The 27531-nt window shown below is 49.9% G+C and overlaps 1 protein-coding gene across 4 annotated transcripts in view; it reads right to left on the bottom strand.

Annotated features, from left to right (window-relative positions):
- The window catches only part of SEPTIN6 (septin 6), a 32682-nt gene extending 5474 nt beyond the window's left edge, over nucleotides 1–27208 (bottom strand). For 3 of the 4 annotated variants that reach the window (XM_064518201.1, XM_064518200.1, XM_064518202.1), the window contains exons 1-9: nucleotides 27103–27208; nucleotides 20952–21066; nucleotides 13222–13417; nucleotides 11883–12069; nucleotides 11494–11655; nucleotides 5529–5625; nucleotides 5063–5231; nucleotides 4010–4142; nucleotides 3049–3239 (exon numbers count right to left, since the gene is read on the bottom strand). In XM_064518201.1, coding sequence (XP_064374271.1) covers nucleotides 3049–3239; nucleotides 4010–4142; nucleotides 5063–5231; nucleotides 5529–5625; nucleotides 11494–11655; nucleotides 11883–12069; nucleotides 13222–13417; nucleotides 20952–21066; nucleotides 27103–27129 — 1277 coding nt within the window. In that variant the 5' untranslated portion in view covers nucleotides 27130–27208. Of the gene's footprint in view, nucleotides 1–1063; nucleotides 1108–3048; nucleotides 3240–4009; nucleotides 4143–5062; nucleotides 5232–5528; nucleotides 5626–11493; nucleotides 11656–11882; nucleotides 12070–13221; nucleotides 13418–20951; nucleotides 21067–27102 lie in introns of all 4 variants that reach the window. The other variant, XM_064518203.1, reaches the window with a different exon arrangement.
- Between the last annotated feature and the right edge of the window lie 323 nt (nucleotides 27209–27531).

Genomic DNA, 27531 nt, shown 5'->3' with positions numbered 1-27531 from the left:
GCTCTGCTCCAGCGGGAACTCTCCATGCCTCGGCAAAACTCCCGGGGACTCGGCTGCTGGCCCTATTCAGAGACGAAGCGCTCCTGCAGGCTTTCTATAGCCACATCTTCAATACAGCCCTCTTCTACCACTGTCCTTACCCAAACCATGGGCACGCTTGGCATGGCTCCCAGAGGTGTGGGTCTGTGTCTGTCTGCTACAACTGAATACCCATCCATGGGGTGACCCATGTGACCAATCTTAAAAACATCATAACATCTCCCAGTCTATTATTCACAGCCTTCATTATGTGCTAAATGCTCAACACACGATCTCGCATTGTTTTGGGCAATCAGCAACTATAGTCAGTCGACAGCTGAATATTGGTTTGGTTATTTGTCAGTAGTTCCTTTAACCCCCCATACACGTACACACACACACACACACACACACACACACACAATGTTTTGTGATTCTCTGGTGCTTTGGGGCAAATGAAAGCTCTAGGTTTGGCAGGTTTTACCATCTGTTAGTGTGTGAAGGGGGATAGAAACTAGTCTTATATCCTTCACCTGCACTGTAACCATGATTTAACACTACAACTTGAAGCGGTGGGAGGGAAAGAGGAGAAAGGGAAGAGAAAAGAACTTAATTTTCCATCAGCTAGCTGGTTTCTATCATCACCACCACATTACCATAGCAATTGTTGCCATAGTATCAGCATGGCCTACATGGTTAAAGGACATCATTTACTTCTAAGAGAGCTGGAATAGAGAAGACAGAGCCAACAAAGTGCTGGAAAGGTTTAAAAGGATGAGGCCCTGATCCTCATTTTATCCAAGTTTAATGTCCAAATATTGAATCTCCATGCATTTTACTTTGCAGAATCTTTAAAGACACACTTCACTGCACCCTTTTTCCACACCTACAGATGTAGAGACAGACTGGTGGAGCGTCTACAGTAAGGGTGAAAGCAGAAGGTAGAGACAACACTCAAGGGCTTCAAGGCCTTGCATGGGGTCTGCCTTTTTCTGGAACTGTAACTGATCCCACTGTGAGGTCTATATTAGTTAATGACGCTTACCAGGACAACGTGCTTCGTGCACCATGCAGCCAAACAGCAGTTAACTGTAAAATAGCATACATGTAAGAACTAATGATGATGATGATGATGATGATGATGATGATGATGATGATAAAAAAAGAAATCAAGTCATGATTAGTGCAAATTACAGAGCTTGGGTTTAAAAGGATCATCTGTGAAAGAGAAAGGCTAGTTTACTGCCAGCCACTATTAAACACGATATAATTAAGCTTGTGAAATTCATGGATTGTTACAGAGAGTTATGATCTAAATATTGAAAGGTATTACTAAGGACAACTGGAGAAGTTACAGAGCAAGGCAAACATCACCACTTACAACAGCTATTTCACTGCAGGAGACAGAGGCCTCCTAATATCTTCCCAAGCCTGTCTCAAGCACTGACCTACAGCTTTCACGGAGTTTTCTGTGCCCCAGACTTAACTGACAGAGTGTTTTTTCACACGAATGCACTCAGTGTCAAGGAGTGCTTCTGAGATCAGAACTGCTTCTAGGAACAAGAGTGTGACTTGGGCCGCAGCTACGGACTACAGGGCATATCATCCCCCTTTCTGCACTCCTGACCCCGACTAATCTCAGGGCAAAAGTCTGCAGTCCTCAGCGTGCAGATGTCTGCAGGCTCTAAGCATGAAAGGAGCTCAGCTGTGTATTCCTCAACAGTGCAGCCTGGGGAGAGAAGTCTGTCCCCAGTCAGTCTCAGGCTCCTCAGCATGAAAAGATATTAAAAATCTCCTGAAGGTGATGTAAAAGAGCAAGTCAAAATATGCAGTGGAAAAAGGAACGGACAAGCAAAGTAAGAGCAGGAGCGCTAATTGCTCATCATGAAATAATTTTGACATGGAAGCAGCTCCAGCTCTAAAGTAAAAAAACTAAAATGAGATCTGATTCCGGTTATTGAGTTTTTCTTCTCCTGACTCATTTGATTGCAAGCTTAACAGTCATCAGCTATTTTTCCCAGAAAACAGTCCTGTCACCTCTTTGGCCACTTGCCATATTGTCCATACTAACAGCACTCTGCTTTGTACTTAAGACTGCCTAGTGCAGACCAGATTTATTCCTCATTTGCTCCGGGGTTGCGCAGACAGGGGATTGTGGCAGCAGTGTAAAAACAGACCTAGCTTATCTGCACACTGCTGTTTGAACACATACTAAGGTGGAACAGCACTCTGTTCCAGACAACCCACCACAGCGAGAGGAAGAGGAACTGCTCATCACTAGGTGAAACGGGAGAACTGCCTCAGCATGTACGGCTGGCTGCTCTTCAGTGACTGTGGAGCAGTAAGAGCCTGGCGTGGGCACCGCAGACGGCCCAGACCACAGGATCCCATCGAGGGGCTGGATCCTGTCTCACCTGTCCCAGCCACTGGGAACTCCTGCTAAGCTATGCTTTAACTCTCACTGTTTCTGTGGAGGGTAAAAGCTGATTTAGGCCTGGAGAGAGCATTAACAAGAAACTGAGATTTGTCACCTGCATTACATTTTGCAGATGCCACAATTCAACGTTATTAGGTTTCCTGAATAATTTCCACAGGACAAGCTTTCTCCTATCTTAAACAAGTAAGATCCTGAGACAAGAGATGCTCCTCTGTGGGGAGTGGGACACCCCTGTTACCCACACACTGTCCTTGAGGTGCACCACTCCCAAGCGACTAATTTTGTCCCAGTCCCCTACCAGCACTGACACACTAAGGGAGGAGCAGGGAATCTCAGGGAATAGAATTGAGTTCACCCTCTCCCATGATGTCAGTGAGCAATAAGGGAGGTTAGCACTCTGCTCCCTGCTCTTCAGGATGACAGATAGAGGTAAAATGCCTCCAGCTACTGCTCAGCCTTACTAGGGACTGAATCTGCCTGCAAAACTTCCCCTGATGAGGACTGGCTAGGCTGGGAGAGAGCTATGGACACCCAGGAAAACTGTAAAAGAGAACCACTACTGAGAAGCAAATACCAGCAGGTTAGCAACTTACTTTTTTCTCTCCTTATCTCTTTTAAGAGTTTGCGATCCTCCAGCCTGCTGAGCCTGAGATTGGAGCAATTCAGCTGCCGTCTTCCTTTGTTTAAATGCATTTACTTCATCATCCAGAGACTTCTTCTTGTCCTCTAGCTTCTTTTTTTCATCCTGATGTAACTTCTTCAGACGATCAAACTTTTCGTGCAGCTAGAGGGAAAGGGGAAAGGTGAGCAGGACCCAGCACTACCAGATACTCCATTTTCAGGAGAAGAGAGAGGTGGAAGGATCCCATGAGATCTGTGGCCTGGAAAGAGTCTCTGTCAATCTCTATGCTGATACTAGGCCCCCCACCCCAGGCTGACACTGCATAGACAAAGTGGAGGAAACAGCCTCCTTCCAAAGAAGCTTACAAACCAGGCAATGTTTGAATAATGCATCATTGCACAGACTAAGAATGGAAGATTAGGACAGTGAAATAGTAGAAAAACATTTTAATCCATTTATTTTTCTTTCCAGGGGTCTCTACCTTATTTCTCCTTCAGAGGTCAGTAAACTACTGGATTTTGGTGCAAATGCCAACAACCGGATTGCAGCTGTGTCATGCCTTTAATCTTACATCACAGGATTTTCTTCTCTTCACAATGCTAAGGAAGTTGCATGTGTATATTTTTCATGTAACAAGCTTACATGAGGGACTCTGTTTCTTTTCTTGAGTTTTGGCATACCGCAGCTGCCCAACAAAACCAAAGAATGTGGAACTTACCTGCTGCAGTAAGTTGTACAGCCTGCAAGCACTGCAGTCTAGTTTTGAACTACAGGATCAACACCTTAATGTTCCCATGATCCTGAGTTAAATGTTTGACTCTGCTGAGGAAGGCCTAAACCACACTCTGCAGAAAGTGCTTTGGCAGCAGCCGCCTACTTGGGGGTGGATCTATCACTCACAACCATGAAGAGACAAGTACTGCAGTCTTCACCTCTTTTTCAGCCTCCTTCAGCTCCGCTTCCTTTTCCTTGACCCTCTGGACAAACATTTGCCTCATCGCCTCTTCCTTTTTCTGCAGTTCCCCCAGAAACTCATTTCTTTTGGCCTCATAAGTTTCCTGTAAGCTAAAGAGAAAGGAAAGTTCAATGATGTAACTTGGAATAAATTCTGCTTCCCCTGTGCATCTCTTTCCTAATGAATGCATGGAGTAGCCATGTGCAAATGAGCAGAATTCAACAGTCCTGCTCTAGTGTTCAGGGAAGGAGATCAGCTGAACCCCCCAGTGCTTTGAACCCCAGAGAAGTTCAGCTCTGGTACCATCATTGTTAGCTTTGGCCCATCTTGTCTGATAGGCTCGGAACAAATGTTCAAAAGCTGACATCCCAGTTGCCTCCTCCTCCACCTGGGCTCACCAGAGCTGCTCAAAACCAGACAGAACCATGATGGTTCATGGAGGACTTCTGAAGCAGCTTGTGTGGCTTGTTCCTCCACATTCCCATTCTCATTTCCCCCTGTCCAAGTAAGTCATATCTCATGGCCTGTAACAACATTAACGGGAGTTCTTTCAAATCAGACCCTCACCACAAAAACCCCTCGCTCACAGCAGACTTGCCGCTCATCCACCCATGTGTTCCCAAGGGCTTCTTTATCCACTTATTTCTGAGGTCTGTGAACTATTGCACTTTTCCTGTACGTTAAATGTTGAGCAATTCAAAGAGATCAACTGTCAACAAACAGTAGTTCAGAGGGACTCTGCCGTATCTCTGAAGCACAGATATTTCTCCTCCTGTACCTGCCTTTTCATAATCAATCCTGTACACAGTCTCTGTGCTTTCACCTTCTCACCCAGCCAGCACCTTTGCTGAAGTCTGGATTTATCTGACCTGGCAGGTTTTCTTGCTGCATTGTTTCTATACATGCCCTCTCAAGGACGGACGGACGGACACACACACACACACACACACACACACACACAAACACACACACACAGAGTGCATCCAACAATGCCTCCCTTGAGCTCTTCTGTCTCCTCTAAAGATCCCACCTGAAGGGCTTGCTGTCTGGATCAGTGTCCTTGAAACCCATCTCTTCCAGTTTACATCGCCTGTACAGCTCATAGTGGCGTGTGTGGGTCTGTTCGCGAAGGTCTTCCATGTTCACACGGATCAGCATCTCCCGCAGTTTCACAAAGTCACAGTGAGTCTCATTCTCCACTGTAAGATGACACAATAAAAGAGTAAGATGGGGGCAGAGACAAAGGTCTCTCCCCACACTCTCCACCTGTCTATTCCTCCAGAAAGTTTAATAGCCCTTACAACCAGAGATAACTGTTACTATAAGCCTGACACAAAGATTTAATGAAGGATAAGCCCCAGGGAGAAACTGAAGTCCAGCAGGACCAAGTCAACAGCAGTGCCCCCAAAACAGGATCGAGGCATCCCTTGCTCCTTTTAGGAGAGCCTACTGCCTCCTTGCAGAAGTGTCACCATTATGCCATGGGCTCAACTCACCCTGCACCGTGCCCCAGGGGTACTGACGAGCTTTCATCATTTTGTTTCCTATTTTCAGCTCCTCCGTGCTGCCGATCACTGCAAATGGCAAGTGGGCCTGGAACACATTTAATGCAACCCTCGTTAGTCCGTCTCATCTCTGGCTGACTTGATGGCACACAGAGATTAGCACAGCCACTGAGCAAGACAGTCATTACACACACGCTAATCTCAGGGAGTCTAGTCACTGGCCACTAGCCCAAGACAAGGCGTAGGGGGAGAAGGAAGGATCCTTTTTGGAAACCTTGTTAGCACTACTGCTCTATATCCTCTACCTGGCTGATCCTCCCAGCCACAGGGTCTCAGGTGAGATGAGCCCGTGCAAGACTAGCATCAGAAAGACAGCTTGAACAACGCGCTGCGTGGCTCTGACCGTGGTGGTGTCCCAGGGGCTTGCCAGGGCTGAGAAGAACATCTGCACAAGCACAGAAGCTGTAAAAGAGATCTTGGAGCCTTCTTTGATTTTACCCCCCTCCCAACCCTCGGCTCACACAGGAGCACAAGACAGCTTGCTCTATCATATCGGAGACCAAAGTCCCTTCTGCAGCCCCAGAGTAACAGCTCTTTCCTCCCTGCTTGCTTCGGCCCTGGTGAGGAAGGGCTGAACACGTCCCTGCAGCGGGCCAGCCTCCGCATCCGCACGTGCCCTGATGTCTGCCCCGGTTGGGCAGGGGCTGCGCTGAGACTGTCCCGTGCTAATGCTTCACAGTTCCTCACACACCCCACAGCTTGTGTTGGGGTTCACCTGCGGCACACCCTCTCCCAATTCCCAGCAGTCCTTTATCAAAACTGAATTTCTCAGAACCTGAGAAAAGACCCAAAGGGACTTAGATGGCTTTATAAAATCCTCATGATGCTGATGCTAAACGCAGCCACTGGCGGATGGCCGCACAGCAAGAGGACAAAAAAGGCCAAATTCCGGGCACATATCCGCAAGGAGGGATCTTAGGGAAAGCAGAGCACAGCTGGTACCACCAGCTCAACCATGCCACCGTCTCGCTATGCTCTTCAAACCTAGACACACACTCCACAAAATACAGTTGTTAAAGTATCTGAAGGTTGACCAAGAACAGGAGGCATTTACTTTTCCAAAATCCAGAAAAACAAAACAGTCACTTCTTAGTAAAGAAGATAGTCTCTCTGTAGAAGGCAAAAAGAAAGAGACTTGCCCAATGCAAGCTGAGCCGAGGTGGAACAGCAATGCTCCTGACACCTCTCCAGGCTCAGACCTCACCTTGCACTCCCCCCACCCCTCAAATTCAAGCAGTCAAGCAAACCTCCCAGATGCTGCTACCTTACTTTGCTGCATTTATCTCTTGTGTAATAAGTGAGATTTCTCCCCACCTCTGCTTGATCCTGGAAACTATACTGCGTTCTGTTAAACTGCAAAGAAGTCAAATGCAAGGTTTCAACACTTAAAAAGAAGGTCACAAGCTCCCCGCACCCACCCCTTATGCTGACTTATGTGCAGCAACATTTGTCAGCTAGAGCCTTTAAACTGCACCGAGTTCTGGGCAATTAAAATGGCCCCAGGATGCCAATTATATGGAAGATCAGTGACCCTGGATTGCTCACAGGAACAGGTAGTGGAGCTTTAATTCCACAAGTTATTTGAAAATTTGGGTGAGTGACAGTTGGTACAAGCACAAGGTTTCAGAGATGACGTTTCCAGTTTCAGAGAGCAGCTCATGTAGTCAAACTGCGAATACAGCAAAACTGCTCGCAAGCACTCAAAGGGCAGCTGCTCAGCTTCTACTCCGAGGCTTCCCGGCTCTGCACAGATGCACCAGAATGAGCAGGGCTGGCGGCAGTCCGAGGGGGCTGGGCTGGGCTGTGCTGAGGCTCTGAACACGGGGGCCTTCTGGATCACTCTCCATGCAGTTACCTTTGCAATGGTGCCGACGTGCCAGAGCCTGGCGGGACGTGTGTCAGCGCAGAGCTGGGCCTGTTCTGCTCAGGATTAGTTCGCTGCAGGAGAGGCCAAGCAGCAAAAATAGGAAAGCGGTCTCCCAGGTAGAAGGAATCTGATTTTCAGCAGGGCTGTCTAATTGCAAAGGGCAGGGAGTAAAAAATCGCTTGAGGGGAAGGAAACAAAGCTGACCCAACTGAACACCCCTCCACACACACAGACCTTGAGGGAAACCCCCTAACCAGCTTTCAAAGAAAGAATGTGCTCCTTCTTTTCAACAAGCTTTTCCTGCCTTCAAAGAGCGAACGCACACAAGCAGCAGCATTATCCACAAACACCTCCGCACACGGAGTCAAGCAACATCGTCGCAGCTGGTGCCCACGGAGCAGGCCACCGCCTCTCCTTGGGCTGCAAACAGGACTTGCATGTCCCATGGCGTCCTCTTGTCCAGCTGCTCCCAGATATCCTCACGGGAGAGAGGGCAAGGGGAGACGTCACGGGGCAGAGCACGGGCTGTACTCTGCCTTTGGCTGCTCTGGGAGGAGCTGGAGACATCTCGCCACGGAGCCCCGTTTGGGCTCTTCAGCTACTGCGGGTTGGGCTCCTCGCCACGGGACGCACTGAACTGGGTCTGCACCTCTGTCCCACTGCCGGAAACTCAGAAAGGCCCCAGGCACTAAGCCCCACGAAGGCTGCGGCCTCCTCTTCGGGCCTGCACAGAGCTGTTTCCAGAGGAAAAGTCACTGCAGCTCTGTGGCAGCTGAGAGGTTTCAGGCCCAGGTCAGCTGGCAGGTGGGCTGGGCCCACGCCGCTCCCCCTCCCGGTCGTGGGATCGCGCTAATATTTGCTCTAGGCATCGCGCTCCCCAATGGTGACCCCTCCCCGCAGGCCACCAGAGCTGCCCGCTTTTCTCCTCTTCCCCAGCCTGCCGTTTCCAGGCAAGAGTTTCCAGCTGCTCCTGTTGGCTCTCCCTGCGGAGCTTCTCCCGCTGTTGTAAAAGCTTTTTGTTTCTTTTATACCCGGGTCTCCGCAAGAAGGAGCTGAGGGGGTCTCCTCAGCGACAAAGCGAGCAAGCGATGGGAGCGAGAGGGGCGCCCTGGCAGGGCGGCAGAAGCCCCGCGCCGCGGCCACGCAGGCACGGCCTGAACCTCCCGCGCCGGGCTGCGGGCTCAGCCACCCCGAACAGCGAGCCGCCACCTCGGCGCCGGGGCCAGCCGTCCGGCTGCTGTCTTTACGAGGGAGAAAGTGCCGGCGATCTCCTCCTTCCGTGAGCACGTAACTTCCCGCTTCTACCACGGGGGACAGCTCATGTTAGCTCTGCGTGGTCTCATTTAACTGGCAGGTGCGGGGAGAATATTTTCTTCAATAATTAGACTAATTCATTCAAAACTGAAAAGCCAATTAGGAATTGAAAGAACTGGAGAGCTTGTTTCTCTTATTATGAGTTATGAATCAAATCCAGATGGGAGGAGATGTAAAGGAGTCTGGGATGTGTGTTCAAGCACTCTACATCTCCGAACTTCTAAACGCATCCTTAGTGCGATTCTCAAAAAGGCCAAATGAGTTTCAAGGAAGATCAGGCATCTTGTTCTGAAGATTTGTTTAATCCTATTGTTAATTTAATTATTTATTAATAATACTGCACTTGACACCTGTGTTCATCATTGAATACTTTTTTTTCTCATCATGATGGCACAGATTTTAAATCCTTCAGTGTGTCAATATGTCACAGATCAGGCAATATTTCCTTTGTTTAGCAGTCAGTTTTGAGTGCAAAATACTCCAAAAAAAATTCCTCATGCATCCAGCACAAGTAACTATGATTAACCAAAACACGTATTAAATAGTGAGTTTGTGTATTTCTAAATCTAATTTCACTTTTCATGGAAAAGACAACCAACACAGGCGACAAGTAAAACACTAGATAACCCAAAGCACACTGTCAATTCCGTCTGTAGTAAAACACAACTAAGGGAACTGGTCGGAGTGTTTGCTGTTCAGCAAACAAGCACAACCTTAACACAAAAATTACATTTATAGCCTTTCACAGATGTTGAGCTGTAAGAGGCAAAGACAATGAAGCTTCTGTAGAGAAGTACAAACACAAAGGTGAAAAACAACCCATTTAAACCAAAGCTTTCCATTCCTCCATTTAAAACATGATTAAAATTGGCAATTTAAGTCACAAACTTAAATCAGCCTATCCTGGCTCTTCTATTCATCTCAGTTTGTCCACAAACTCATCTCCTGACCTGAAGCATAAGGAGATTTGTCTTATGGTGTTAATAACACCAATATCTGGATACAAGTTTTCCAGTACGCAGAACAGCCTCGATCAGATTCACATTCCTGCCTGCTTGGTTCCCGTAGACCTGATAATTACAATTTATATCTGTTCAACAGAGGATTTAAAGAGATGATCTCTCTGTTCAGTGGTTGACATAACCCAGAGCATCTATGACCTGAGGCAGCAATTCCTGCACAGCAGACGTGGAAATGGCTGAAAGGAGAGATGAGCAGAGACTAACATCCACCCTTGGAAGGGCCGTGGGGAGAGATCACTTCTCCTTTGCCATCACATCCCTCCAGTTCCTCGGGAACCGGGGGACATTGCATCTTCATTTCCAGATGTATTTTCAGCCTTACGTAGTGAGGGCATTAAGCACTAAGATGCCATCACAAAACTACCCTGACCAGGAAACCACCCCAAAAGCTCTTATGGTAGGACAAACATAACACTTCATTCAGGCCTCTCCACAACACTGTACAACTATTAATATTAGATCAAGAGAGAAGACAAAAGCACCCAGACCAGCATCTGTACTTCAGCAGCAGCAGTTAAAAGAGTAACTTACTCTGCTTTCTCTCCTGCGAAAAGCCTTTTCGAACATGGGGGCAGGAGGCATTCCCAGAGGCCCAAGGGACAGCTTGCTCCGTCTGCAGGGAGCCGCAGACAGGCACCCACGGTGCTGGGAGCGCCCAAGCCAGAAAGTGCCCCCACAGGCACCCCAAGACATGTGTCTTGTTTTTCACACATTGGTGGTTAAGGTGTGTAACTCCTCACCACAGCACATCGGAAGTTCACTGGAGAGGACCAGGAGATTCACAGGAGTGAAATCGATTGAGAACTCCTTGAGCTGAAGGTGGTCAGAGGCTGGGGAGGCATTTGGGGATAGCACTGTACACCTTTCCTCTCTTCTTATGTACTCCAAGAGTGACAACAAAACAGATTCTCGGGGAAGAGAAGGGCCACTGGGTTGGACAGACCTCTGGCCCAACCCTTGTGTTTTACAACTATAGTACATATTTCTCACATGGACATAGCCAAAGTGTTCTGTGGGAAGGGAAGCCATTGCTCTAACCAGCCTTGTTAGACCCCCCAGCCCATCCGTTCCGGCCAACAGTGCTCTCCTTCACCAACACCAACCCAAGGACCCAGCTACATAACTAGTTAAATCACGAAACAGCAATGCAATACAGAGAAGACTACCGGAGTCGGCCAGGGCTCTGCTGCAAGGACAGCCACAGACAAGAGGAGACCCCATGAAGACTGCTTCACAAGCAACATCAGTCCAGGAGAGCAAAACTGCTTGGTGAAAGAAACACAGGGCGAGGAGCAGAGACGTATGTGTCCGCAGACAGCCTGCCCCTCATGCCAGACAGTTAATATTCATCTGATTAGTTCATAACCCAGGACTGCCCTTGCCCTGCACAACTGGACCTCCCATCTGCCCAATTTCCTGCAGGTGCCTCAATACATGTGCCTTAGGAGAAGGAAGGGGTTAAAAGACCATTAAAAGACTGCCTGTTTTCTGACTAGAAAAGTCCATTAAAGAAGTAGTAGCCCACAGCAAAGCTCTGCTAGTCTAGGATGATACTACATCCTAGTAGATTGGGATCTCCGAAAAATTCTGTTTTTAAGAAGCAGAATAAAAGGGAAAGTGGATTGAATGAAACACCCCCAAATCAGCCGCAAACTCCACAGTGACAGAGAGGAGGAAGCGTCGAATCACTTACATTCATTGTCCCATTTATCTCCGCCACCGATTCATCATCTGTTGGGAACTGGTAGATCTGAACTCCGTTACTGACCAGTTCACTTGTGATTTTAATTTTAAATTTGGTCAGCTCACTCTTGGAAATGGCATCAGATTTGGCAATGATAGGAATGATGTTGACCTAGAAAGAAAGAGAATCATAAGAAGCCTTGAGCTTTGCTCCAGGTAGCTTTCCAAGTCAGCATTGCAACTTACGAAAACTTAAAGTGCTCAGTAAATCTACAGGATTTATATGGCAACCCAGTAATCTCCCCTAGCATAAGGGGTATGCAGGGGGGAGAGACAGGTCCTGGAAAAGCAGCCACCACATGTGAGATGACCTGCACAGGAACAGTTAAACGTTCCTACCTTGCTGTCAAGCTTCTTCATTGTTACCAAGTCCAGGGATTTCAGCGAGTGGCCTGTCGGAGCAATGAAGTACAAACAAGCGTGGATCCGGGTGTCATGGTAGTTGTGCAAGACCCTCTTTATCTTCAGTTCTTCTTGCAAATAGGCTTCAAACTGAGCATCAATGAACTCGACAATGGGCTTATAGCTTTGGGGAACAGAAAAAAAGTTATACATCTCACAATCAGAGAGGTAAACAGACAACGCTCCTTAACTTGCTTTTTAGAAATGAGCTGCTTGTCAGATCTCACTTCCCAGGACCAGTTCTCCTCTGAATCTCCCCCACTCCCCTGTCGTAAGAAATTTAAATGTTGCACTAGTGACAAGGAGATGTGGTCCTACATCAGCATATAGCAGTCTGTCTGACAAAACACATTACTGGAGATTCAACAGACGATAAGAGAAACACCATTAAAAGCGCTAGCTACAGAGTAATCTCTTCCAGGGAAAGTGGCCACTCTTACTTTGAAACACGAGGGTGAGAGAGTTTTAAAGGATAATGTAGACTCATTCACAGCAGTGGGTAACTGGGAGCGAATGGCGTGCTGCTCTCACAGTCCCACATTGTGCCGATGAAGACACATCTCCATTCAGTACTACCTTCTCCCAGTGCTCTGGGGCAGGAAATCTTCGCAACTCCCTTGCAGGACAATTTGAAATACAGAGACTGTCAGACTCGCAATGTAAAGCACATCAGTGTGTCTTAAACTAAATTAAAGAAAATCTAAAAGATTTGCAACAATGCAAACCCCATCTGCAATGCCTCTGCGACGCTGTGGGAGGGTCTGGTGGAGAGGGTCTGGTGTAATCACACCCTTGCCTGGCCCCACACCACGCTCCAGCCACACTGGGACTTGAGCTGCCAGAAACATTTCCCCGGGGTATTTCACTGAACATTTATCGTGCTTCCTTTGGCAAGACAGAAGAGCCCTGCCAAAAAGCGGTTGTTAAGCAAAACGGTCACTAGACCACACTAGTGGTTTGCTGAGCAGCTTGTGGTCAGCACAGCACAAGGAAACAAGCACAGAAATGCCCTGGAGCTCTCTGCCCTCCCCACCAGATGAATTTGGGCAGAAGGCTGCCAGCAGGGCAGATATTGTCCTGACCGCACAAGGAAAACGGCTTTGATAGCTGGAGCAGTGCCGACACCACAGGGCTCGCTCCCAAAAGATAAGGACGATTCATAAGAAGAGAAGAGGAGAACTTTATTATAAACACAGTCTGGCCCAGCTAGGGTGCAAGAAGAGACCCTGTAAGAGAGAACCAGGTCACGATACGGCCCCTCTCCGCCTTCACTTACCTGTCTTCTTTGTTGATCTGATCCCCAAAGCCCACTGTGCTCACAATAGTCAGTTTGAGGTTGACATTGCTCTCCTGCAGGTCATAGGTATTAGATTTCAGCTGGACCCCAGGCTGTGAGTGAGATGCTGGGTCACCTTCGAACTTGGTGTTAAAAAGTGTGTCCATGAGGGTGGACTTACCAAGGCCAGTTTCCCCTGATAGAGAAAAAGAGGGTCAAAATGTTTTGTTGAATATTAATATGGCTTGGCCTCTCAGCATCCAAACTTTAACAGGGGTGAAATTGTAGCAGATGAAAGCAGATCTCATGTTCCAAAGAGATCGTCTGGCAAGCAGCAAGCCATGTACAATGGGAGGTCTGTATTCCGGGCAAATTACATTACACAGTCTAATGGCCATTAATATCGTTAGAAAATAGAGATGGAAAGAAAGAGGTGAAAAGGCAAACGGGAAGGCCTCATTTGGATCCTACACAAACCCATCACTGCACTACAGAAGATGCTGTTTCCATTAAAATAGGGAGGGGGGCATGGGGCTCACTGCCCTCTCCAGAAAAATATGATCCAGATTAACATTTCTCTGATAAGTGGCCACTGAAATAGCTTCCTTCCATGCAGAAACACTGCAATGTGGTTCCAGTTCTACAAGAAGTTGTGCAGTTGTACCCACAATAGATAGAGTTGGGGATCAGTTTTCCAGTCTGGGAAGGGGCCTTTTCTGCAATATCTGGTTTCTACACATCAGCGGTTTCAGAAGTTATATAAAACTCTAATCTAAATCTGCTCTAAATCTGCTTCCAATAGCTCTGTAGCATTGAACTACTGTTCAGATTCCATCTATCAACGGTAGACTGCATTTCCTTATCTGGAAGGAAGAGACAAATCCCAGGGGCCAATCTTAAATTTGTTTTAGATACATCCTAGGGAGAACAAAACAAAGCCCTCCATGCACTTATTTCATCGGGCAGGCTGACAACGGAGCTAGCTTTCCAAACCCAAAGGACCTGACTTCACGAGAAACCCATGAGCAGTCTGCTCTGCTGCCCCGTGAGGACTGCTGCATTTGGGGGAAGCGGAGATTCCTGAGCTGCCCAGCTAGCTTCTGCTGGAGCTTCAGCAGCCGGCTGAACCGCACCCATCGCAAAGGCTGCTCGGCCAGAGCGCCCCAGGACCACAAGGAGACTGCGTCTCACTGGAGCGGCCTCCCCCTCCCTCAGCTCCCAACCAAGACAACTTCATCTTTTCCTACTTTGCTCAGAAGAAAAGAGCTTCTGATTTTTGTAAGCTTAGAGCAGTGCAACAGATCCAAACTTGCATGAAATGCCCAATTCAATAAGGGGAAACTCCTCCCTTTCCTCCCCCGTCCAAATCTCTGTGCCTCACCCCTGCAAGCAGCCAAATTCCTCTCTCTTGGCCCTGGAGGAGACTTCTCCAGCTCGAGGCTGAGCTGTACATGGCAGGCAGGGCAGGGCAAGCATGCACTGCCCTGGGGACAGAGCGATCTCTGATTGCCAGGCCCATATATCAAATATCTTTCTAGAAGTCAGCAAGATTCACTAACATCTGAAAGTCAATGCACACCCTGAGCTGCAAAGGGGCATGGGGAGCCAGCTACCAGCTTGTGCCCTATCATTGAAAAATGCCAACCGGAGCCTGAATAGCCACAAATTGAGTTGCTCTTCACACCATTCTTTGTGCCAAATGTTGTCTACAATCTGAGGGGGAGCAAAGAGAGTCACCACCACGAGCTGGCACTGCTACAGTCCTCTGCGCTGTGTTAATGCACCAGCCGTGTTTACAACACCACGGATCAGATCGGGTCGGAGCGCGCCAGCCCGAGAGGGAGGGAGGGGGCACTGAAAAGCACACGCTTATCTCTGTCAGCGAGGAGACAAATCAAACCGACTGGGAGAGGGAGTAGAGGCATCTACAAGACTGATGGCTCCTTACAGACAAGCTGTTTGACTTGGGCTCCTGCAGTCCGGGCTTGCTGGGAACCGCCTGCCCCGAGCGGGGGGCAGGTGCGCAGAGCACAGCAGACCAGGGCACCGCCACGGCTCGGCTGGGACGGCAAGAGTTAACGGGAGCTGCGGCAGAAAGCCGGCCGCGACCCCGCCAGGCCTTTCTCAGGGATTCCAGGAACACGGCGGATTAAAAAAAGACAAAAATCTAAACAGCCTGAGAAGGCTGCAGCATTTCCAGAGCCCCTGCCAAGGGTTACTGCCTGGATGGGTGGGACGGGGCAGGGAATCGGCTGCCTGCCTGCGACTGCCAGGATCCCTGACGGGGCGTTTTGGGGCGGGCAGCCCTGGGGTGCAGGGAGCGGCGGCACGCCAGGCTGCAAGCGGCCTCCTGCGCCGCTCACCTGCGCTCCCCATCCCGCGGCCTGCCCCAGCAGAGCAGGGGAGAAGAGCCCAAGAGATGCCACAAATTTGGCAAGGCAGGGCATGCTTTTATACCCCCTCTAATGGAAGCTACACGGGCCACTAAGGACAACTTTGAATTCACACACTAAGATTTTCTTTTTGAAAGGAGATCTAATCTGATTAGACCTGATTCCATAGGTGAGAATTTCCCATCCAAATATCTACAGCTACAGGCATAAAGAAAATCCAGCCACTAACACAGCATCACAAATCTGAAGTTTGCACATCAAAAATCAGATTTGGACAGCATATAAACCATCCTCTGCACAGCTTAAATGCCCCCCACCCCGACACAGCACGGCATTAAAAGCCTAAAGGCAAGAGGATGACGGTGGAGAGTGGAATGACTGCCTCAGCTCAAAGAAACATGGCATTAACACTAATGAAATGACTTCAGATGGTCACAGATTGAAGGTGCTAATAAAGTGCTTTGCTGTGTTAAATACGACCAGAGCCAGGGAGCAGTGCTACTTTGAAGGGCCAAACGATAGAAAGGTGAATTTCTGAATCTCCAGGGAGTTTCTGCCTGACCCAGGCAACTTTCTGCTGGCTGGAAGATATAAATGGTGCCAACTGCTTCTTGTAACGACAGCGGTCCAGATGGAACAGATGGTCTGATGAAAAGGACAAGCAGTCTGCGCTCGTTCCAGCCGACAGCACTGGAATCTTCTCCAAAAAACAGAAACAACGAATGGGGATTAAGGGAGGCAGAATTACCGTGGAAAAAGCAGTGGTGTACGCAAACTGAGCGAGAGGCGTCCTTGGCGGGGAAATTATTTCCTGGTGTGAGGCTTATACGCACACATGTGATTTAATCTCCAAAACTGTATTTAAGGATTACGTAACTCTGCAGCGGTCGGCTCCCTGGAAGCAGGGCTGACAACATGCCATGGGGAGGACAAGGTACGAACAGAGACCTTTATTGTTAGATTTCTGCAGCAGGAAGCTCAGACAGCTATTGAAATGCAATAGCACTGTGTCTTTGAGTATGGGACGCAATTTTGCTTTTAAGCCTCCTGGTGATGAGAGATGTGGAAAAAAAAAATAGTAAGAAACACTACATCAGTGAGACTCTGGATATATGACAATACTAAGCCAGTGCCCTGAAAGCACCATCTACTCTTAACACCTCACAGCCTGCCAGGCTCGAGAGGCTGTGCCAGGCTCCCTGCACGTGCTCGCGGTTTCCTGAGACGCGCTCCCTGCTCACACTGCACCTGCATGTGCTGCCTTCACCGCTCTAGGGAAACAGTTCATCAAATCATTTTTTGGTGGAGTCGAGGCATCGCTTGCAAATACCTGGCTCAAGCACACGCAATAAGGGTTGGGGGCAAGCCCCACTCTCCTCCCTCAGCTACTGCACGTAGAGGTCCTCTGCTCTGCCTCTGCTTTGGGACCTGGCTGCCTTCGCTGTGCTGCCTGGCAGGGCCTTGCTCCGCTCTCCAGGTCTCTCTAGCCGGGCTCTCCAAAGCTGGGGACCAGGCGGGGTCTGCACCAGAACAGGCCGAGCATCGCTGCTGCAGGAGCGAGAGTGATCCTTGCTGTTGGCTGGTCTCGCAAGGAGGCACACTGCGAGGTGCGTGGGCAAGCAACAAGAGGGCTGCCCAAAACCGGCCGGCCTGGGTGAGACGGAAAGGCCCCGCTGCCCCGTTACCATACCCTGCTGCTGACACTGGCCACCAGCTAAGGCCAAGGAGGAACAAAAGCAGCTGCACAGGCAGCAAACGCTCCCTCACCGCGTTCCCCACCATCCCAAGCCCAAAGAGGTATCTTGGTGCTTAATGCACCTCGATGGCTTCTTTCTTCCACAGAAGTTTTGGCATCCGAAGCATCCCACAGCAGTAAGCTGAATTATACACTGTGAAAGCAGTACCTCCTTTTCCTTTTTGAGCCTGGTGATTTAATTTGCTATCCCTTTGTACATGTTACGTGAAATAACTGGTCAGCTTCTCCACATTGCTCAGGATTTAAGAGGTCCCAATCATATCATCCTTAACCGACTCTTTAAGAGGACAGGGTAGTGCTTGGTGTATTTAGTCGTTCAGAGGCATGCAGCAGCTCTTGAATGGAGTCATTGCAAGAGAGAGCAACACCTGTCCTTCAGAAGATTAACAACCCATGGCTCCAGATATCAAACAATTCAATCTTAAAGAAAATGTATATGCATGCACAGCCCTTTCATGTGAAGAAACGGGAGCTAATCTAATGTAGCAGGTTTGTCAAGGCAAGCCCTGAGGCAGCTCAGCCTGATAAGGCTGTCTCTTACGGGGAGAGGAAAAAGTAGTTCTTTTCATCTGACAGGTGTACGGAGAGGCTGCGCAATTCATCCATCACAAAGCAAAGGCTGGGCTTCGGAGGGCAAAAGGAACGAGGGTTCACAAAAGACGCTTAAGTGCCTTGGAGGACTAGACATCCTCCCAGCCTCCGAGCAGATGTACCGCTGCCACCCTCCCCCAGGACCAGCTGCGAGGGGGCTGCAGAGACCGATGGCTCTCTGGCTGGAGAATCCCCATTCCCTCCTCAGCTGGTTGCACCAGTGACCATAAAAGCAATCATTCGGCAGCTTCCAGGCCCTACAGCTCATCACCCCACTGAAGGCTGCCTGCCGGAGAGCAGACGGCAGCTCTGCACGAGGAAACCTGTGCCCATCCCTCCTTTCCCAGCTGATGAGAGCTCCTGCGTGCCAAGCAGCTCCCTCATTTGGAGACCAGCACAAGGCTAAATTTACTTGCATCTTTACAACAACCCAGCTGGGGTAACACCTCAAAATGTATTCCCATCATCATTGAATCCAGAGTAACTCCAGCACAGACTGAATGCTGAAAAGCCAAAAACTGTTGGGTCCAGTTTGGGAGCTGCTGAATACACATGAAAAAAATAATACCACCACCACCCCTCTCTCCCCCCAAAACAGGGACCATTCTTTGTGAGAGTCCTCAAGCAGATTTGGTACAGCTCCTGGCAAAAGGGAAGGTACTGCAGCAAAATAGCGGTTTTTCATTGCACTGAATAGGCTGCTTAGGACAAATCCCCTGCAAATCCTGGAAAGAAGGAAGGGGGAAATTCCTGCTTATAATCAGAGAGCAGTCTAATACAACTATAATCTACCCTAACCAAAACCGAGAAAGTTCACAAAAAAATTCTCAGCCTACTCCTCCTCCCTTTCCCCCACCTCACTGAGCAACGCAGACAGCACAAACACTCCGTCTCAGCCATTAAATGCTTCTCCAGCCTTTACACTGAACTAAGAGGCAACTAACACTCAGCACTGAAGCTTTAGGAGAAAACAATTATGCTGAGGGATAAAATATAAGAGAAGCCATTCATAATCCCTAACTTATTCTGGGAGGTTTGTTCATTCACTCTATCCTTGGCTCCAGTCTCAAAGGGGAGACAGCTTTCAGCATGAGAACAGCTAAAAATTGCTCTAATCTGGACATACTGCTGAGCCGTTTCTGAAGCTTTCCTTGGCTCTGTCACCGGGAACCAGGGGAATCAGTGGCTCCGATCCAGCATGGCGCAGAGTAAAATTGCTGCTGGATTTTTCCTCCAACAAATGCCAGACACAACTGAAAAATGGGAAAACTGAAGTGCGCTTCTATCACGTTCAGTGGCCTGACTACAGGATCAATTCACCTGTCTGCTGTTTTGATGGCTCGAAACTCCTGTTGTGCAAGTGAGACCCAACAGACTAAATGACAGATGGATTCTGGGTCTTGTTTTCTTTCTCCAGGATGTCTAAGAGCTTAACTTTGTTACCAGAAGTTAACAGAGGCACCAGAGAAGACACTTTAAAGCCTGAGGGCCTCAACTAAAGATTTGCAGACCTTTTTCTAATGAAACTTATTAAGATTTTCTATAAAGTTTCTTTATTTCAAGATCAACCATGTCTGGGTTGTTACCATTCATAAAAGATCAACATTAATAATGAATGCACATTAATCTTGGTGAGCTCTTGTTATTCACACTAGCATGTGATTAATGCACTCCTCTTCTGTTCTGCAAAGAGGAAAGCAGGGGTATTCAACTGCTTTCCATGCATCAAGGTGAACACATAACCACAAGAGGCATTTGCTGCTGCACGTGTAACTTCTAGAAAAAAAAACAACATAGCAGCTCAATGAGCACAAAAGGAAATACTGTAAGGCTTCAATCTTTGGGACAGGAGAGTTTCACTAGGTCATATCACATTCACGTACTGTGGAAATCACCTAGCGACTCAGCCTGACAGTGACCTCCACTTGTCAACAAAGTTTATCATCTCACAGGAATGCCGTCGTCAGGGAAAGTTTTCCTCTCGGCTCCATTTAACAGGGCTCTGCTCCTCTCGTCTCAGACTTAACCCTGTCCTGGGCGAGCACCAGGGTCCGCACCACGCGCTGGGTCTCTCCGGGAAAGGGACGCGTAGCTTCTGCGCAGCTGGAGAGCGGATCCCCAGCGGAGACGAGCCCCCGGGAGGCACCAGCCGCTGCCCCTCCCTCGCGCCGGGCACCGCCGGGAGCATCTGCAGACGCGGCTTACTCCGAGCAGCCCCGGCCACACAACCGCCTTCTGCTCCCAGGGACAGGGCGCAGGCACCGGCAAACCAAAATCATCATCCTGTTAGATTCCCTTATCCACCTTACCGAGACACCATGCAAAATCACACGGCTGTCACCCGGGAGCGCCTCTGAGGGGGGACCGCTCGGGTCCTAATCCCGGGGAAGACCTGAGAGGCTGGCAGATGCTGTGGGGACAGACGGCAAGTCCTACCGTAGTGCCAGGCCCCGCTGAGACGCGCTACCACATGGCGGCTTGGATAACCGCCTGACCAGCTACGGCTTGGCCAGACACTATTTTAATTCCAGTAGGCACAGAAGGGAGTAGAAAAAAATAGCTTTTAGTGCTTCAAGAGGAGCATGACTGCTATTTTGTTTAAATAACAATAACAATAATAATACAATATCTAACCAAACAAGATCTCAGAACAAAGCTCTCTGGCATGAATACCTGTTTTCTTTTAAAAACATTAAACTGAAACATGCTAGCAAAATAAAGATCATAATAAAAGCCTGGGATGTTAGGCATTTTATTTCTGTGGTTCACTGCTTGGTAGAATGCCATACTGCATGACCCCAGCAGGGATTTCCCAGAGCACCAGTAAATCATGTCACTGAAAACAGACAGAACGGGGGGAAAAATTTAAATCAAAGCTACCTTGTTAACTGATTAACCTTGTTAACTTATTACCTTGTTACCTATAAGCTACATCCAGCTGCAAAGAAACCCTGCTCAGCAAGAGAACTGCCCAAAATGGAAATACTCACCCACGCACAGGATGTTGAAACAAAAACCATGATTAACTGACTTATTAACCAGCTGGTCAGGCAAACTGTCAAATCCGACATGTCCAGAAAGGGGGACAGTACGACAGCCTTCACCCTGAAACATAATGAAAAATATATAGTTTGTGGTATTTGCAGGCAAAATACACTTATCTGTATAAGCCCTTAAGACCTCCCAAGTAGAATCAACTACGCTGTCCAAGCACAGGTTTGTACGTAGAGTGTAAATCTTGTCAGCGTACTTCCCTCTTCTCCAAAACAAACCCAGACGGCACAAACAAAACGATCCACTTGCCTCGCATCAGAAGGTAGCCCTGTCACCAAAACTATTAAACTGCAAAACATACACAAACACAGCTGCTGAAATAAAGAGGTGGTAAAACACTTCTTTCTTGGGAAATTATTTAGACACTCAAGTCTCACCTTATACTGAAAACAAAAAGAATCCCTTGCCCAAAGCAATATGTTAATTTTTCCTCCTCCTATATGTCTAGTCCAAGTCACAATAAAGCTTCAATGATAGAAACTAGATAGAAACAATTAAGAAAACTGCGCCTACATCTAGTAGTTGAACAACCCAAACATGCTGCATCTGCAAAGCTCAAGTATTGTAGGCACAGAAACAGCAGGGTCTTAGAGCTACTAAACACAGCAACATCTTCCACGTTGCTGCAAAGACGAAAGCGTCGGACCACAAATTGGGGTCTGTCCAGATCTAGATAATGGTCGTTAGCACCAGGAAAAACAGGAATCATCGGAGGAATCTGCAAGGAAGATGTTCACAGGGGCAGGTGGCCAGATCACGCAAGGTAGCATCTGCCTGCTTCCTGGCGAGGGTTTCAGGAATTTCCACCCGGCCGCTGCACAAAGGACGTGCCGCTCCGGATCCAGGCGAGGAACTCGCACCACGGCAATACGCTACATGCAGAGGCTCACACTCGGAAAAAGAGTCATGAAAAATGTAGAGTCTGTACTAATCCTGTATATTTGCACGTACTGGAGCTGGGAACAGTTCCCCTCCCACAGCCCCCCAAAAGATATTTCTCCATATCAAAGGCTTTCCTCAACAATGCATTTTGGTGCCAAATGCGGAAAATTCACCTCTGGCTTTTTAGGCGCATCATCAGTTTGCAAGAAATACTACAGCAAAAAGGCAACAGGTCCCAGCTTATAAGGGTATAATTTTTAACTTAGTTTTGCAGAAGGATGTTTTTTCATATCCTGAAAACTTGTTTATAAGGACAGACATACTGTTTTTCTTCTTCTGTTGAAGAAACTTTTATTTTAGACTAGGCAAATGTCCCTGAAGACTGCATTTACTGCAATAGCCTGTCAGAGCATCGTTACTTGTGCTGTTACTGTTTTGCGGGTGGGGGTTTTTTCCTGAATGTGAGGATCCAAATACACTTCAGCCATTAACCATATTTACAGCCCTGTGATGTGTAAATATGTTTCCTCTTAGCCATGTTTTGTGTATCAGTCTGACTCTTCCTGCCAAGATGTTCACCAAATATGGTGCTTTACTGATTCCAGAGCACCTTGCGTCCAAAGGAGGTGCGAATGGGGAAGGCGCTCCAGCCGCCCAGCAGCCCGCCCTCGCTCCCGCTCCCGGGGAGGCTGCTCCCAGGCCCAGCAGCTCCGGGACAGCTAACTGGTTTTATACAAGGTAGAAGAACGGGAGAATCAGTGAGCCGTAGCACACACAGATTTTGCAGGGACGCATCTAAACTCTCCTAAACTGCTTTCACTAAAACAAAAACCCAGCACTGGAATATCCTACGACACCGCTTAATCTCCTGCGAGAATGCCCCACCGTCCTCGTGAAAAACAGATGGACGGACAGAGTCAGCAAAGGCAAGGGAGAACCACAGACCGAATCCTTCCCTGGGAAGGAGAAGTATCAAGTGTATTTTTAATAGGAAGCCTTAGAAGTGCACTGTTGGCACATTGTTTGAACACTACTCTCTCCGGGAAGTGTGGGTGGCAGTGTAGGCTCTCATTAAGAACAAATCTTCTCCTGAGCCCTAAATATAAGTGTGCTCCAGATGGAACCAAATAAAAGTTGAGCCACCGTAGGCTAGAGGCGGCATTCGCCATCACGGAGAATTCAGTCTACAAGTTGTTTCCTGTAGCCTCTTTTTCTAGTCACTTGCGGTTTTATAATGCAGTTAAACCACACTTCACATTTGTTACAAGCCAGGAAACAAGCGCTGCAAAATCCGATTTTCAGTCACAACAGCTGAACCTTCATGCTAAATAAGCAGCCACAAGGTATATTGCGCTATACTGCCTAAAAGTCCAAAGCTTACATGGCCAAAGAACTGAGAGACCAGATGCGGTGAAAAAGCATGAAATTATGTTTTAAGCTCAGACTGGTTTTGATGCACATCAGAAAGTTACCACCGATTAACAAAGCTGTGGAGAGAAAAGAAAGATTTTCTACCTGAGCCACTAAGAAATGGTGCAAACAACGAGTCTTCACACACCAAGTGGTGCCTCGATGTGCAGAGCGCTGCTATATATAAACAGTTTCACCATAAACAACATATGAACAGAGTGATTAGTCATACTGACTATATATTAAATGCAGATTTGGATTACCTTGTTCAAAATCAAAGAAGAATATTTTAAGCCTATGCAACAATTTGTGCTAGAAAAGAGTATTCAAGAGCTCTTTACCATTGTTTATCTTCAACAGCAATTTTTTGGGTAAAACGCATAGAAATCCCAACAAGGTAGATAAGGTTGACTGCCCACGTGAAGGCCTTTCCCACCAACATCACCGAACGCTGGATGTCTAAGAGCCCTTTCGCGTTCTCCGTTTCTAAGTCAGCATCTTCTTGGAGCAAAGACAAAGCCGGGCGTCTCTGGGAAGCCAGCGCGAATGCTGGCACTACACCAAGCTACCAGATGCCTCTTTTTTCCCGTATATGCAGAGGGACCCCCTAGGACAGAATGAGCTGTTGTTACTGGGGAAGAAGCAAAGCGTGTTTGCAGCAAACAAGATGAAAAGAACAAAAAGAGCAACACACTGCCTTGCTGCACTGCCAGGGGGGCTATGCGAGAGTGAAAGGATGGCGTAGCCACTTGCAGAAGTTATTTTATTTTTTTCAGATCTTTGGGGGATTTACACACCTTTTCTTAGGCCCTTGCCATGCCACAAAAAACAGTGCTGTCTACCCTAAGTCTCACATAGAAGTATCAGAAAGATTTTAAAACTATACAAGTGTTATAATAAACTATCCCAAGCCTGAAAGCATGGCACATTAAATATTAGTTTAATTAAACTGGGCAAAATTTGGACTCTAGATATTTGCATCTCTCCAGAAGTCCTCAGGAAGGAAAAATAATTAGAGAAAAATCTCGCTGAACGTGCATCTCTGCCTTTATCTTCTTTACACGACAAGTAGGTACAGTGCTTTAGCTCCTAAGGGGACCTTAGAGCCCTGACGGGTGGTTACCGCGTTGTGAGATCAAGTGGGGCGTCATCTCCGAAACAAGCAACGGTGCTGCTCCACGTAAGCGCCAGTGCTCCACGTTCACGACACTTTCTGGTGGCGTGTGCTAACAGGAACACTAATAAATGACACCGTGGCAAGGGAAAGCCTTCGCTTGGCAATACCCAGGCAGAGGATAGCAAATAAAAAAAAAAATAAAGCTCTGAACCCAACGGAGCTGGTGTCCAAACGAGGCCTGCACAACCATGGAAGAGTTCAAAAAACTGCTCTTCTGGAGGAAGCCATACAATCCTTTTTCTGCATCTAATTTAAAAGAGCATTTCTATTTAGGATACTGACAACTGACAATTCGTACTTCCACTACGTCTCTCGTCTGCCCCAAGTGAAAATCGTTTCAGACCCGGAGGCTTAGAGACTCCCGTCGGAGGGTTTCTAAACGGCGGGAACGAACACAACAGCAAAGCCACCCGATGCAAAGGCACCAAGGGGCATTCACAGAGCTCCACCGCAACTGCTGGTGCTCGCTGCGGCCGCTCCCCCGTCTCTCGGCCACCCCGTAGAGCCAAGACCCGGGCGGTTAACTCCCACGCCTGAAACAGCTGCTCCAGGAGGAGTCAAATGTCAAACCAGACAGCAAGCCAAACCCTCAGTGCAGGTTTCTGCACCACAGTTTTCAGCCCATCTTTAAGCTAGAACACCTCCAGACCCCTCGACCTGACCTCGGCGCTGCGGCATCCGCTTCCCCCGACTGCGTTTGGCTCTGAGTGAACAACAGTTCAGAGCGACGCTTGCACCAATTACTTCGCACTTGCACAAGTGTGCAGTTCTCCTGTGCAGTGAGAGAATTAGCCAGCGGACAGCACGAGCATCCTCTGTGAGACAAACGCAACGCAGGAATATAAAGCACAGATACTTGGTATTTCTTTTTCTTGCTCAGTTGATAACAATTCAGCAGGATTAATTCACAAGAAAAACAAGAGAAGAGGGAGAGAAATAGTTTTGAATCAGCTACCAACAAAAGCAAGAAAAATCTCACCCCAACCGCAACCATTGACCCGTCTCCCTTTAAGCACGTTGCATCATTCAGCCATTCGACATCCAGAAACGGTCAAGTGCTTCCGAAATCTCAAACTCTGACAGCTCTTAAGATTACGTTTCTTTATGCCCTTGCCAAGGGGTTGCAGAAACACCAAGCTGCTTGGACATGTTCCCGGGAGAAGTCTCCTCAGGCAATTAAAATATATAAATCTATATTCAGCACCCTTCATGATTTTTCTAGCTGGTACCAGAGACTGAGAGCTGGACCCCACTCTGCAAGCTGATCCACCACCACATCCGTCCTCCACCCGCCGACCAGCAGAGCGGGGAGCGGCTTGGACCACACTCATCTAAAACTGGCCCCCTCCGCGCCGCCAGGGAGGACGGGAGAGGGGCCTCGGCGGCGAGGCCACCCCCGCGGCCGTGCCCTGGCACCCCACCGCCGCACGTGGGCGGCAGCCCCCCGCGTCACCAGGGCGCTCAGAGCCACCGCACCACGAGCCACGGCCACGAGCAGGTGCCCAAGACCGTGCTGGCAAGTCGTCCGTCCCCACAAAGACGTTTTCAATTCGCGGCACGCTAATTTCTTGCCCATCTTGCCGCCAGCTTTCATTTTCGCCTCCGAGCAGAGGCTGCGCTGTATCATAGCTCACACCAAGTCACCAGCGGACGTCCGAGAGTCCCACACCTCGTCTCGAGGAAGCCTAACGCCCGATTTTCTTTAAAAGACGGGGGAACAAGTGAGTCACTTTATGTATCTTGGCAGCAACCCACAGGCCAGCGGGTATGTCCTGGAGCAAACAGCATCACCAACTGCCGCGGCACGGCTACGGCCACCCGCGTAACGAGATTCGGTCCGTGCAAAACCCACGGCTCTGCGAACGAAACTGCGAGCGCTCGCCTCAAACGCTGTTTCTGCACCAACGCAGAGACGCGACAGTCGGAAACGCACAAAATCGCGCGGCAGGGCGGCCGCACCGCACCACAACCGCCCCCGTCGTGGGCGCAGAGCGGGGCTGAGCCCCTCCGGGCCGCTGCGGGGTGACGCAGCCCGGGGAGCGGGGCCGGCGCCCGGGCAGGGGGCGCGGGGGGCCAGGACACCCGAGGGGGCCGGGGGGGCCTGGGGGACACGGGGGGGGGCTTTACCCCCGGGGGGGCCTCGGGGAGCTGGGGGAGGCCTGGGGATATGCAGGGGGTCCCAGGGATACGCGGGGGGGGGGGGACGGGGACACGGGGGGGGGGAACTTTACCCGCGGGGGGGGCCGGGGACACGGGGGGGGAACTTTACCCGCGGGGGGGCCTCGGGGACACGGGGGGGGGGCCGGGGATACGCAGGGGGTCCCGGGGATACGCGGGGGGTCCCGGGGACAGGAGGGGCCGACGACCCTCCCCGCAGGCGCGGCCGGGGGGAAGGCGGCGGCGGCGGCGGCGCCCTGGGGAGAAGAACCGGCGCCCCGGGAGAGACGGCGCCGCCACGGGGGCTCTGCGGCTGCCGCGGCCCCGCCTCGGCCGCGCCGCCCGGGAGCGCGGCGAGGGCGCCCAGCCCCGCCGGCCGCGCCGCAGCAGCCCCCCGCGCCCCCCAGGCCCGCAGCCCGCCGGAGGCCCGCGCCGCTGCCCGGGGCGGCGCCCGCTCCCACCTGCCGCGCCACCTCGGCCGCCGCCATCGCTGCGAGCCCGCCGCCAGGGCCCGCCCCGGCCGGGCGGCGCCGCGCCGGGCCGCGCCCATCGCCGCCGCCGCGCGGGGGGAGCCGCGCCCCGCCCGCGCCTCCCCCCGCCCCGCCCCGCCCCGCCCGCGCCGCCGCCCCCCCCGCGGTCCCCCCTCGTGCCGCGCCGCCCGGCCCCGCCGCGCCCCCTCGCCCCCTCCCCGGAGGCGCGCGGGGCGTTCGGCCCCCCCCGCGGCCCCTGCGATGGTGCAGCCCGCGCTGCGGGCGGGGCGGGGCGGGGCGGGAGGGGGCAGCGGGACCCGGAGGGCACCGGGGGGGCAGGGGGAGACGGGCCGCTGGGCGCCGAAGGCCGCTGCGCCGCTGCCCCGCCGGCCCGGCCTGGTCCCCAAGGCCCCGCGGGGA

Source organism: Dromaius novaehollandiae, chromosome 11 (genome assembly GCF_036370855.1).
Source record: "Dromaius novaehollandiae isolate bDroNov1 chromosome 11, bDroNov1.hap1, whole genome shotgun sequence".
Taxonomy (NCBI): domain Eukaryota; kingdom Metazoa; phylum Chordata; class Aves; order Casuariiformes; family Dromaiidae; genus Dromaius; species Dromaius novaehollandiae.
This window is presented reverse-complemented; position numbering and strand designations above follow the sequence as displayed.